Here is a 12,599-nt window from a genome sequence, read left to right on the forward strand (position 1 = left end):
GAGTACCCTTAATCTCCACCCTTCTACAGATGGAAATGGGCTGGGAATTGCCAAGCTTCCAAGGAGGGTGTATTCCCAATGCCCACCCCCATCCGTGCAGATAAGGAAGATGATGGTGAAGAAAGAACCCCCAAGGGTGAAGCAAGACTCCAAAGAACAATGCATTGGCCAGGCCTTCCCAGGCAGCAGGATTGGGATGATTCCAGGAATATCCTCACTCCTGGGTGGGGGAAAATTCCTGCCAAGCAGGATTTTAGGTTTGATGTGGACACTGTTTACTGGAACTCTCCCCCTCCTCTGCTTTCGGAATCAGGGTGTTTGTTGTGTTGTTCTGTCCCTTTCTACCACTGTGCATTGGGATTGTGCCTTGGAGCTAGGAGTGGGGTGGGGGTGGGGGGCACAGACAACTTATCTTTAGGTCATAGGTTTCTAGACGAAAAAGAACCGTATGAGCCAGCCACACATGAAGAGACCACCGAGCCTCCTACAGAGGTCCTGGAGCTGGAACTGGACACTGCAGAGTCTCTCTTGCCTCAAATCCCTGTCATCCTTCAGTCTCGGATCTCTCTGTTCCTGGCCTGTAGATCCAGGTTTAAAAGGCTCATGAAAGTAGGGCAGGCCCACTTGGGGAGGGGGAAAGTAGATTTTAGGTGTGGGAAAGAAGGCATGAGTGACAACTCTGGGTCAGTGCTCTCACTGTCCCTCTGCCACCATGACCAGCACGTTCTAAACGAGCTGCTCCATCAAACTGCTTGTCCCCGGGTGCCTTCCTATGGACTCGGGGCATGGCCAAAAATGAACCTTTGAGATCTGCAGGTTGCTTGTTCTGCAGGGTGGCCCAGCCTCTCTTGACTGATACAGGGATTCTATCTATCTTACCTTGTGAAGAGGTGTCCCCAGAGCCTCTGACCTGCTCCATCTTCATCTGGTCACCCTCTGTGCCTCTGCCCTCCCTCCCATGTAGAGTGCTTCCTGGACTACATGCCTCCCTCTTTGTTGATAGAACTCCTCATTTTGGAAGCATTATCTCTGGTAACTTCCTACCATGAGAAAGGATGCATGGAAGGTAAATTTTGTGAGACCCTGTGCATCTAAAACTTTGGTTTGTACTCAGGGTGAAGATGGGAAAATAGTTTTAGATTTCCCAAGGCTTTGCTTCTTGCTTTCTAGATTCTACTTGTGGCTGTGGAGAAGCCCACAGCCATTCTGACTCTTGACAATCCCGATGTGACCTGCTTCTATTGTCAGGACACTTTTTGTCCCCATTATTCTTAACTCCAACAGCAATCTGCTTTAGGGTAGGGCTATTTTTTCCCCAATGTACTGGGCTCCCTGTGGGCCCTTTCAACACACATTCTTCAGTAGTGGAGACTTTTCTTGGATTAATTCATTGATGACTCCACCCACCCCCGTGTTTTTTCTGATCATTCATTCGGGGTTCCTATTATTTGATCAATGGACTTTCTGGGTGGTTCTCTATTTTTTTTCTCTATTTCCCATTTTGGCGTTCTTTTTTATTCTACTTTTTAAAAATTTTTTTATTTATTTTAGAGGGAGAAAGAAAGAACACAAGCGGGGAAGGAGCAGAGGGAGAGGGACAAGCAGATTTCATGCTGAGTGCAGAGCCTGACCCAAGGCCTATCCCAGGACCCTGAGATCATGACCTGGGTGGAAATCAAGAGTCAGATGCTCAATGAACTGCGCCACCCAGGCACCCCTTATTCTCTTTCATAGGGATTCCCTCAACTTTATCTTCCATTTTTCCTTTTGAGGGTTTTTTCCTTTCTGCTATCTTATTTTAAACTTCCAAGAGCTATGTTTGTTCTCTGAATGTTTCTTTATATGTGTCCTGCTTTCATGGGTTGCAATATCTTAATTTCTCTGATGACATTGTTAGTAGTTATGTTGGTGTGGACTTCTCTCTGTATAGTCTGTTTCTTCCAAGTTGCTTTAAAAAAAATCCACTGGGGCTTTAGATTTCATGACACAAGGCTTTCCTGAGATGCCAGGTCATCTTTGGCTGCTTGTGAAGGACTGATCAGAAGCCCTGTACACATGCATGGGGCTCATTAACAGCGACCTTTCCTTTGGGTGATCTGGCTTAGTTGGGCAACCACAGAAGTCAAAAAGTTTAGGTATTTCCCTTGGCCTGGTCTGATGCCCCAGAAAAGACCTTTTGTCTCCTGGCTCCTGCAATCTGAAATGCCAAAAAGGGGACAGGGGTTGGTCTCAGCATCCCGTATCTATAGGTTCATTTAATCTCTGTGTTCCACTATGACACCTCTGCTGTCAATTGGGCTTGGTGTCTCCCAACCCAAGATGCTCCCTTATACCTTCTTTAGATAATAACCATCCAGTCTTTCGTCAGGATGCAGAAGGCTGTGCAGAATTAGGGAGGGGATCTGGGCAACTCATTGCTTCTTAGCCAGGCTTTCCAGCTTATTCTTAGGTTAGCCTCTCATTCACACTCATGTCCAGAGATACCTAGGGCTACCCATTCATGAACCCTCTGGAGATACCAAGCTTTGTTCCTGCCTATCATTTCAGAATTTCATTTTCTCCAGTCTGCTAAGTATTGTAGTCTCAATTGTGTTGTTACTTCCTCCCTTGCTCTCCCCATCCTTGGCAATTTCTGTCTTACAACAAACAAGCTTACTGCTGTTTCAGGAGGCTCCAGAAATTAGAATCAGCCCACCACCTTTACCAGAAACCCCAGCCACCTTTTCAGTCTTGGACCTCTTTACTCTCCCCAGATACATCTCCATCTACTTGTTCTCATATGATCTTCCCTACTCTGCTTTTGCATATTCTGTTCCTTCCATATGACATTTGATCTCCACTCACCCTCGTATATACAATGAGCTACCTCTGTCAGAACCCTATTTAGCAAGAAAAGCATCGACTCACAGCTCTGGGGAAGAAAAATGAACTCTGGATACTGGAACATACTTCTACATGGTAAAGGCTGCGGGGTCTGAGGCTTTCAGTGAACAATCATCAAACGGGTAAGAAATCAGCCAAGAGGCTGAATTTTGCATCTGGAATGACACAGGGCACAGATGAAACCCTTAGGGAGACTGCACTCAGCACTCACGGAGAGGCCTAGTGCTGTGGATGGAGGTGGGGTGTGTGGCAATGCAGAGGACCCTTGACCCAGGCTGGCCTCCCCTCACCCAGGGCAGGTGTCTTGTCCATGGCTGTGGCCCAATGCCTAGAATACTGCATACTTGTAGGAGGATGGCCAGTGTGAGTGCACGTGGTGTGTGTGTGGGGGGGGGGTATCACAGCAGGGGTCATGGAGAAAGCCAAGAGATGTGGTATCTCAAAGACTGGGGCAGAAACCCCCACCCCGGCTGGAGGGGAATAGAGAGGGGATGGGTGCTGGCAAGTAGGTGTAGGGCCAGCTCCATCTTAATGAAGTGACTGATTGTGGCATGTGGTGGGACTACAAGAACATTCTGAATCATTATTTGGTCAGAACACAAATCTCTTAAATGTCATCAACACAATCTGCCCTACAGAATGATTTCTTCCTGCCAGGAGACCCTCTTAGAGGGACCTGACCCAGATGGCCCTTACAGGGCCCACCCAGGGAAGCATTCTTGTAGTCTTCCCAGAGGGCTCCAACTTGATCAGTGAGAAGGAAGTTTAGGATTTCAGTTACAGACACCCAGGGCAGCCAATCATCCATGCCACTTTACTGTTTAGCGTGCAAAGGAGAACGTCTCTCTCAGTTCCTTCTTTGTTACCTAGAAAGACGTTTTTTCTAACCAGGCCTCAAATTAATTTGGTGAGAAATGGCCACTCTTAATCTTGTGTGCAGGATGACCTCCCTCACCCAGCCCTCTTCTCAGATCTGCAGGGTTGGAGCGCCTGGGCTGCCTTCACCGAGCAGGCTCCCTTCGCGGTTGGCAGACACGTGCAAACCATCCATTAAGGCAAACCACCCAGGGGCTGCAGTCCCAGGCCTCAGTCTTCCTGTTCAGGGGCTGGAGGCTAGGGTCCGGAAAGGGGCTTGCGGTGCTTGATTCTGAGGCAGTGGGAAGTTATGTAGTGGCCTCCCCAGCGATGGCCTAGGACTGTAGAAGGATGGTGGAGTCAAGGCGATGATGGTGAGGGCGCCGGTGAGAGTCAGGGGCAAGTTGGCAGGGCCAGGGCAAGGAGTACGCGGACTGGGCGCAGCGGAGTATTTCCTTCGGGAGGCCCAGACAGTGGGTGGGTGAGTGGGTGGGGCGCGGTGGGCGGGGTCCTCGCAGCTGGTGGCGTTTGAAGCCTTCCCCACCGCGGTGGGAGAGGGGCAGCCTAGAGAAGTTGGCAGCAGGCCTCGGGCGGGGAGGAGGAAGGGGCCCCGCGTTCCCTGAACAGCAGCGCAGGCTGCACCAGCACGTAGTTTACTCCGGCAAGCACAGGACGCGGTGGGCACGTCACCCATGTTGCCAGGTTAACCACCAGCCCGGGGCCAGTCCGACTCCCGCTGACAGGCTCACCGGCAGCGCGATCCCCGCCGGGTCCCCGGCTTCCCGGGGCCAGTCGGGGAAGCAGCGGTCCTTCCTGCGGGAGCGGCCCCGCCCCACCCGTGACCTCGCTCCCAGCCGGGCCGCACCGAGGCCCGGAGCTCAGCAGAGGGAGCATGGAGGGGGCGAGTGGCCTGCGCCTCGAGGCGCTGCCACCTAGGAACCCTGCTGCGGCGGGGTGCACGGGGGGTTGTTCCGCCCCTAGGCCAGGCCGGCAGCCCCGCGCCCAGCCGGAGCGGACACTCCTCCTCGCCGTGCAAACGTTGCTCTGGAAGGAAAGAGAGAAGCGGAGGCGAGCCCCGCCGAGGCGCACCCATCCCTGGCGCCCCTCGCAGGCGGAGATGGAGGCACAAAGGGGCGCCCTCCCGAGCGCTCCCTTCCACTCCGGGGTTCGAGGCTGTCACCGTACTGAAGCCCTAGCAGGAAAATGCCCCGCGGGCTCCCCGCTGCTACGGGGGTGGGGTGGGGTGGGGAGCGGTCCCGGCGCAGCCACGCCCCGGCCCGCCGCCCTCGGACGTCCTGCGTCAGCGTGCCCGGCTCCCGGCTCAAATTTCCGCTCCTCCTCCCGCCGGCCAAGAGGGCACGCCCATTGGCGCGCGCAGGCCCCAAGGCCGGGTCGGCCCCCCTGGCCGTCTGGATTGGTCCGACCGCCTACCTACGAACCAACGGCGCCCGCCCCTGTCCTAGGCCACGCCCCCTCCTCAGACGCGGGCGCGCGACCGCTCTATCCTGACGATGCGCGCTCTGGGATCCCCGCCCCCTCCGCGCGCGCAGTTCCCCGTGGCCGCCGCCGCCTGTAACCTGTGCCGCCAGGATGTGGCTGGGGGCTGACGTCGGGGCCAGATGTGGCCCCGGCCCCGCCCACCCCCGGGGCCGGGCCGCCCACACCGAACCGCGGCGCGCACGGCGGCTGTCCCGCCTGCCACAATGCGCGGCGAGGCTGCGGCCGCGACTTGGCGAGGTAGTCCCTAACGTCGCTGCTCGGCATCCTTAGGACAGGCCGCCCCTGACGCTGCGCGGGGACCCCACTGGCCCGCGCCCCCCCATGCGCTCACTTTTTGGTGCCCGGCCGGGCGGGCGCCTCGCGGACGCGGAGCCGCGCGGGTGACGGCAGAGGCGGCTGCGCGCCCAGCCCAGCCCGCGGAGAGGGCGCGCCGCGCCCCCGCCCCCCGCCCGCTCTCGGGAGGCCGTGGGTGCGGATGCGCCGCTGACGACTCGCAGCGACTAGCAGTGCCGCCGGCCCGCCGGCCGGAGCCCGCAGCATGGCAGCCGCCGCCTATGTGGACCACTTCGCCGCCGAGTGCCTCGTGTCCATGTCTAGCCGCGCGGTCGTGCACGGGCCGCGGGAGGGGCCGGAGCCCGGACCCGAGGGCGCGGCCGCCGCTGTCTCCGCCACGCTGCCCCGCGTCGAGGAGCGCCGCGACGGCAAGGACAGTGCCTCGCTCTTCGTGGTGGCGCGGATCTTAGCGGACCTCAACCAGCAAGCGCCGGCACCCGCCCCGGCGGAGCGCAGAGAGGGCGCCGCGGCCCGGAAGGCGAGGACCCCCTGCCGCCTGCCGCCTGCGCCGCCACCCGCCCCCGAGCCCGCCTGCCCCAGCGGCGAAGGTGCGGCGGCCGCGCCCCTCAGCCCCGCGTGGAGCGAGCCCGAGGCCGAGCTCGAGGCAGGGCTGGAGCCGGAGCGGGAGCCAGGGCCCGCGGGGAGCGGCGAACCCGGCCTCAGACAAAGGGGCCGGCGGGGCCGAAGTCGCGCCGACCTCGAGTCCCCGCAGAGAAAGCACAAGTGCCACTACGCGGGCTGCGAGAAAGTTTACGGGAAATCCTCGCACCTCAAGGCGCACCTGAGAACTCACACAGGTCAGTAGGGCCGCCCGGGCGCCCCGAGCGCGCGGACGGGGACAGCGCAAGCCACCGGGCCACGCCCCCGGAGCTGCCGGCGGGGCGCGAGGGGCGGTCGGGCCGGGAACTGTCGGGGCCTCGTCCCTTCCCCCGCCACACGGTCCTGTGGTCGGCCCCGCGCGCAGAGCGAGGCGGGTCCGGGATCTGGGAGCCGGCGCCCGCTGGGCGACCGCGCCCCCGCCGGGCACGCCCCCTCCCTGGGCACTCTCGGGCGGGGCCGCGGGGGCGGATGTCGTCATCTGGGCTGCGGGCGTAGACCCCGCGGGGGCCGGGGGGCGGCGCGGGCAGGTGCGGGCGAGTCGGGTGGGGGCCTCGCGTGCTGCTCCTGGAGATGGGCGGCGGGGGCGCCTGGGGGCCGCGGGGGAGGGGGGGTGTCCTCGTCCTGGCCCCTCCCCTGCCGGCCCCTCCCCCGCCGGCCAAGCGCGCGCTCGGGAGGGGAGGGACCCGCCCGGCCCGGCCCGGGCGAGCGGCGGGCGAAGTTCACGCGGGGACAGGGCTCCCTCCAGCCACTCGGCACATTCTTCGCTCTCCTCTTCCTGTAATTTTTCCAGCGCCCTAAGGTTTAATTTGTCGAAACCGGAGCCAGCAGCGGCCGACGCGGGGGGCGGTCCGGGGCCTCGGCCCGAGGCTCTTTGTGGGAGCCCCGCCCATCCGGCCAGCGGGGGCGCGCCCGACCCGAGGGGGCTCCTCGGCCTGGGGGCGCTTTCTCCAGAAAGGAGCTCGCAGTCCACAGCCCATTCCTCCGCGCCGCCCTGTCCTCGGCCCTGCTCTCACCTGCCGGGTGCCGGATGCGTGCGGGCGGCACCTGCACGGGGGTGTCGGTTTCAGAAGACCATCGCCTGACCCGCGACCCGGGCTGCCCTCGCCTTCCCACGGGCCCGGGACCTCGTCTTTGATTGTTTTTCGTTTTTTTAAACACAAAGGTGGGATGCAACCTTTCTGTCCCAGTTTGGTTTAAAGAACTGTGTATTTTTCCTGGGCTCACGCTAATTCTTCTGTTACACTTAATTCTTCCGCATTTGGAGCAGGTTAAAAACCCGTATAAATACAGTTAGCTTGTTACCAGCGATTTAGACTTCACATTTATAAAACAGTACAGAAACTGGTTAAAAGACTGGCTTAAAAACTGCAGTCCTCAAGACCCTGGAGTGAAAGACCCCCTTCTCCTGGTAAATTTGGAACTGAAATGTCCCGAGGTCTGCAGGTGTCAAGGCGGGCGGATTTCAGACAGACCTTTACCTCGGAGGCTGCCCCCGCGGTTTTGGTCCCTTGCTGTGGGCGCCCCAGATCACGTGGCTGGTGGTGGGGTCGAGGGTGAAGGCGGAGCCATTTCTACTCATTCTGAGTCAGAATTAAGGGTGTGTGGACCGAGATAGAGGGTGGGGTTAGTGTAGGGCTGTTGGTTCAGCTTGGGAACGTTACAGCAAGGGTGGGCGTGGCCATGGAGGAGGGGCCAAACTAAGGTGGGATCCTGGAGCACCCAGATTACGGGGGCGGGGGCATTGCGTGGGGCGTGGCTCGAGGACCGCGTTGGGGGGCGAGGCCCGTACCCGGTAATTTAAGGATTGGAAACTTCGCAGCCTCTTTCACTTTGGCCTTCCAGCGGGCTAGTGGGGTTCCAGAATTGCGGAGGGGCTGGCTGAGGGGTGGGGCTCTGTCCTGGGCGGGGCAGGTTTGGATGGGGGCCTGCGCTGGAGGATAGCTTGTGAGTTAGCTGGGTCCCTCATTCAGGCTCTAGTGTCCCTGAGCAGATCCCTTGGCTAGAGGATGAGCAGAGGCGATGGCAACCCGGGCCTCCCCCAGTGGGGTGGAACCCAGTCTCTCTGGGGTGCTTTGAAACCCTAAGCAGGCAGAAGAAGATGAAACCCACACTGGCTGCAGTGTGCTGGGTCTAAGAGCAGGGAGCGGGCCTTGCTCTCCAGGTGTGCCCTACCTCCAGAGCAGATGTAGACCTCCGAGTCCTCAGGAGTGTACGGGGTTCCTTTGGGGCCCTTGGAAATGTAGATTTCCGGGTCCCAGATACTGACCTTCCACGGAACACACAGTTTTAAGTGGTGCCCCAGGTGAATCTGATTATGAACCAGGAACCTGCCTCTGGAGGGTGTCTGGTTTAGCCTCTGGGGAGCCCATTTCCAGCCTGTGCCCAGGTGTGCAGAACATAATTATCTGGTGTTCATAGAGGAGACAGGGGTAGCCCACAGGCCACAGCGGTGACTGAGAGGCCAGGCTACCCTGGGAAGACCTGAGCAGCAGACCTTGGTTCTGAGATAGCTGTGGTTTGGTTTGTGGGCTTCCAGCAGCTTTCTGGGGGGTCCCTTACAGCAGTGGTTCAGGTCATGCCATGCCTTTTACTTCACTGTGAGCGGCCACCACCACCACCCCACTCACCCATAGCGATTTCATGGTAGGGGGTGAATATCAAAAACACTCTAGCCAAGAGGGCAGTTCATGGCTTGCTCTGTTTAGCCCTGTGGCCAAGGACGGGTTCCCAGACCTCCCTGCAGCTTGGTGATGTCTCCCCTGACCACGTGGAAAATCTGTGGGAAACGAGGCTGTGAGTTTGAGAGCCCTTTGGGAAGTATAAGGCTCAGCCTTGACTCTGTGGAAACCTGGCCTTCCCTGACTCTGCTGTGATCTCTCACCCCCACTCCCTGTCGGACTGAATGCAAAAGAGCTTGCCTGTCCTGGTTAGTTGTGTGCCAGTCTCCTGGGGACTGATTACCCTGTCACATTTAGGTAATTGTTGATGTTATAGCAAACACGTGATGAAACAAAGACGCTAACGTTTTTGCAACTCAACCCACTTTTTTTTTTTTTCTTTTTTTTAAGCCACTTATTTGGCTAGTCAGACCTTCCCAGTCCAGATCTGGGAATTTGCTGTCTTGCCTTGGGGAGTAGCAAGACCAGGAACATATTTTCTTGGAGGCTGAAGGGCTTTGATGTGAACATTCAGGACTTTCAGAAGGAAATGCCTAGGGTCCTCTGAGGGCAGATCTTCCCCCTGAACTGGCCAGGGACTTCACCTGGAGATTCCTACTTGTTGTCTGGAGTGGTGGGGCTTGGCAGGCCCCCAGCAGAATGGTCACTCAGCCTTTCTTGGCAGAGACGCCTTGAATACATTCCTCCCTATTTGTTCCCACAAAGAATTGTTTTCAGAATGCCTCTGTGCCCTGTTTTCCCTGCAGCACCGGGAGCTAAAACATCCAGTTGCTAGCTGCCTGGGCTGGGTCCATTTCAGCAACTCTGGGGGCCTGGCTGGAAAGGGAGGGCACTGTGGTGTGCACAGCTCTTCCCTCCTGCCGACCTCAAGATAGACACATCCCTGGTCATCTGGCCCTCTTTGGGGTGGAGGGTGGAAGTAGAGTAAGATTGCATTCTCTCAGCCATTTCCTGTAATAATTTGGGTGGGGTTAGTTTGAAGTTTATCTTGAGCCACCGAATAAGGGATTTGATCATGAATGAGATTATTGGGGCAGGGTATTTAGGCTCCTTCCTCCAACACAAACTCTGGCTGCAGACCCTGGTTTCCAGCCACACTGCTCTTCTGGAGCCCTCTCAGGTGCCCTCCTGCGCAGTTTCCTCAGACCGGCAGCCTGTTGAGTGCAGAGTGGGCAGCTGGGATTGCCTTCACCAAGGGCAAAGCCAGGCTGGCAGCAAGCCAGCACTTTGTTCAGGATACATCCAGGCTGGCAGTTCCCGTCCCTGCTCCCTTATGGTCCCAGGCTGCCAGTGGGCCTGGTTGTGAAATTCTTCAAACAGTGCAGAAGCGTGTAGACAGAATGTGCTAGCCTTCCCCTCCTCTGGCTAACCACCATCAGCTCATGTTGGTGTGTCCCTTTCCAGACCCTTTTAATGGATTTGCATCATGCATGTGTGTGCATCCACACTGACATTTGAAAAATAAACATGCAGGATCGTAGCCAGTACGTTCTCCCCCCAGCTTCTCTTATGTGCTTGTTTAACGAGGCACCTTCGTTCTTTGTCCTGGCTGTGTGGTACTCCAATGTGTGGCCGTGTAGCTGTGCTATACGTTAATTTGTTGGTCCTTTCACCTGTTGGAAAGATAGCTACGTTGCCTTTCCCGTTTTTTATTGTTTCATGCCTGCAGCAGTGGACCCTGGTGTCGGTCTTGGAGCAGAGAAGCTGGCGTTTCTGTAAGATCGAGCTCTGGCCGTGTTACTGACTGTAGTGTAGACAGCATTTCAATGCACTGTGGAGCTACTATGTTGACTGAAAAGACACATTATGTTTTTAAAGGAAATAGCACATTATGTTTTTAAAGGAAATAGATGGAGGTCTTGGTCTCCCCAGTACTGAGGTTCCTGCAGTGTTTGCTGCCCTTTAAAAAAAAAAAACAAAAACAAAACAAACAAACAAAAAAAACTTCTCCTAGTTCTCCTTTTGCACGTGTGAGATCATCATATTGAGAACATTTAAAACAACACTAAGAAACCACCATTACTCTCTCATGCCTCATGACCTCCCATCATCTTTACTTGGCTTACCCTGTGGCCCAGCCCTGGGTGAGGGCTCAGCCCCTCCAGCAGTTAGGTGTGTGCACCCTGCCCCCCCACCCCACCCCTGTGCCTCCTGGCTTGTTGGCACTGGGCAGGAGGCTGGTGTGATGCCTTTTGAAACTTTCCCTTCCCTAGCTAAAAGAGGGCTGGAGCCCCTCCTGTGTGAACAAGCTGATAGCACCATGCTTCACTTAACCAGAGGTCCTGTGCGTGGGGCTTCAAATGTGGAACACAACAGAGGTGGGGCCCTGCCCCTGCAGAGTAGGTGCTCTGAAGTCCACTCACTGAACCGAGCTCACGGCAGCCCAGACACGGTTCGGGCCTGTTGGCTCTGACCTTACTCTGAACCCAGTTGGTTGTTGGGTTCCTAGACATAGCAAATTGAAAGGGGAAGGGGGAGATGTGTTGATACCTAGCTACAAGCAAGGAAGGAAAGAAACCAAGTTATTAATATGTATGCATCTGTATATGCATGTGTACTTAAATATACCACTCAAGAAACCCAACAAAACCAAAGAGCACTGGAACAAATGTGGGGCTGTTAGTGGAGGGGTGTGTCGTCCTCCCCAGTCGTCCCTGAGGCCTGCATTCTGTCATAACTGGCATTTTATAACAGTGATCTCGAGGTACTAGGACACTGTTAAAGTGTGTCTGGTTTGTGCTTTAAGAAAGCAGTTAAACTACTTCTGAAGTGAAAACTTCTAGAATGAGACACTCAGCTCTCACAGTGGTATCTAATACTTGTAGACTGCTTGCTAGGGGCAGGCATGGTTCTGTTTGCATTTGTCTCCAGTAAGCTGTTTAATCTTCACAAGGACCCTATGAAATAGGCACTATTATTGTTACTAGTCTTCAAATCAGGATGCCAAGGCTCAGATGGGTTGAGAAATCTGCCCAAGGTCACACAGCAAATGAGGGGGGAGCCAAGGTTTGTGCCTGGCCAGCCACACTGCTGAGTTCGGGTATACCTGCTGTGTCTGACTGCGACTCCTGTCTGGACCTGTGTTTTGGGGCGTGACAGGTGGGTGGTGTCTCATGGTATTAGAAGCCTGAGTGTCCCCAGCACACTGCTCCCCCTGTTACAAATTCTTGTTCTGAAATACAGTGAACACTCGTACGTTCTCCTAGACTCATCAGTTAAATATTGTGTCACACTTTTTTTTTATCCTTTTTTCCTTTCCTCCTTTTTTCCTCCAAGTACTGTATTTTGTCCCTTCCCTGTCTCTCCTCTTTCTTTAAATAGTATGTGTTATGTAACATACAGTCCATATTCAGTTTCCCTAATGATTCCCAAAATGTCCCTTATAGGATGCAGGATCCAGTTAATCACACATGGCATTTGGTTGGCCTGTCTCTAGTTTCCTGTAGTCTGGAACAGTCCCTTCTCTTGTGGCCTTTTGTCGCATTGGCATTTTAGGGATCCAGACCAGTTGTCTTGTAGAATATCCCGCAGTCTGGATTTGTCTGGTTGCTTCCCCCTGATTAGGTGCAGCTTAAACAGCTTTGGTCAAAAACATGACACAGGTAACGTTGGGCACTTCCATGCACCACCATGGGCACACGTGATGTCCAGTTATCTGGTTGCTGGATCACGTCCATGGTTAAGGGGGTGTCTGCCAGGTTTCTTCACTATAAAGGGACATTCTTCTCTTGATAATAAGTAAGCAGTAGA

The 12,599-nt window shown here is 56.0% G+C and overlaps 1 protein-coding gene across 1 annotated transcript in view; it reads left to right on the forward strand.

Moving 5' to 3' along the window:
- The first annotated feature begins 5,277 nt into the window (after nt 1-5,277).
- KLF13 (KLF transcription factor 13) overlaps nt 5,278-12,599 on the forward strand; it is a 50,458-nt gene continuing 43,136 nt past the window's right edge. Inside the window, exon 1 of the mRNA XM_045795351.2 lies at nt 5,278-6,368. Coding sequence (XP_045651307.1) covers nt 5,777-6,368 — 592 coding nt within the window. The 5' untranslated portion in view covers nt 5,278-5,776. The remainder of the gene's footprint in view (nt 6,369-12,599) is intronic.

Source organism: Ursus americanus, chromosome 28 (genome assembly GCF_024610735.1).
Source record: "Ursus americanus isolate L20-20 chromosome 28, mUrsAme1.1.p, whole genome shotgun sequence".
NCBI lineage: Eukaryota > Metazoa > Chordata > Mammalia > Carnivora > Ursidae > Ursus > Ursus americanus.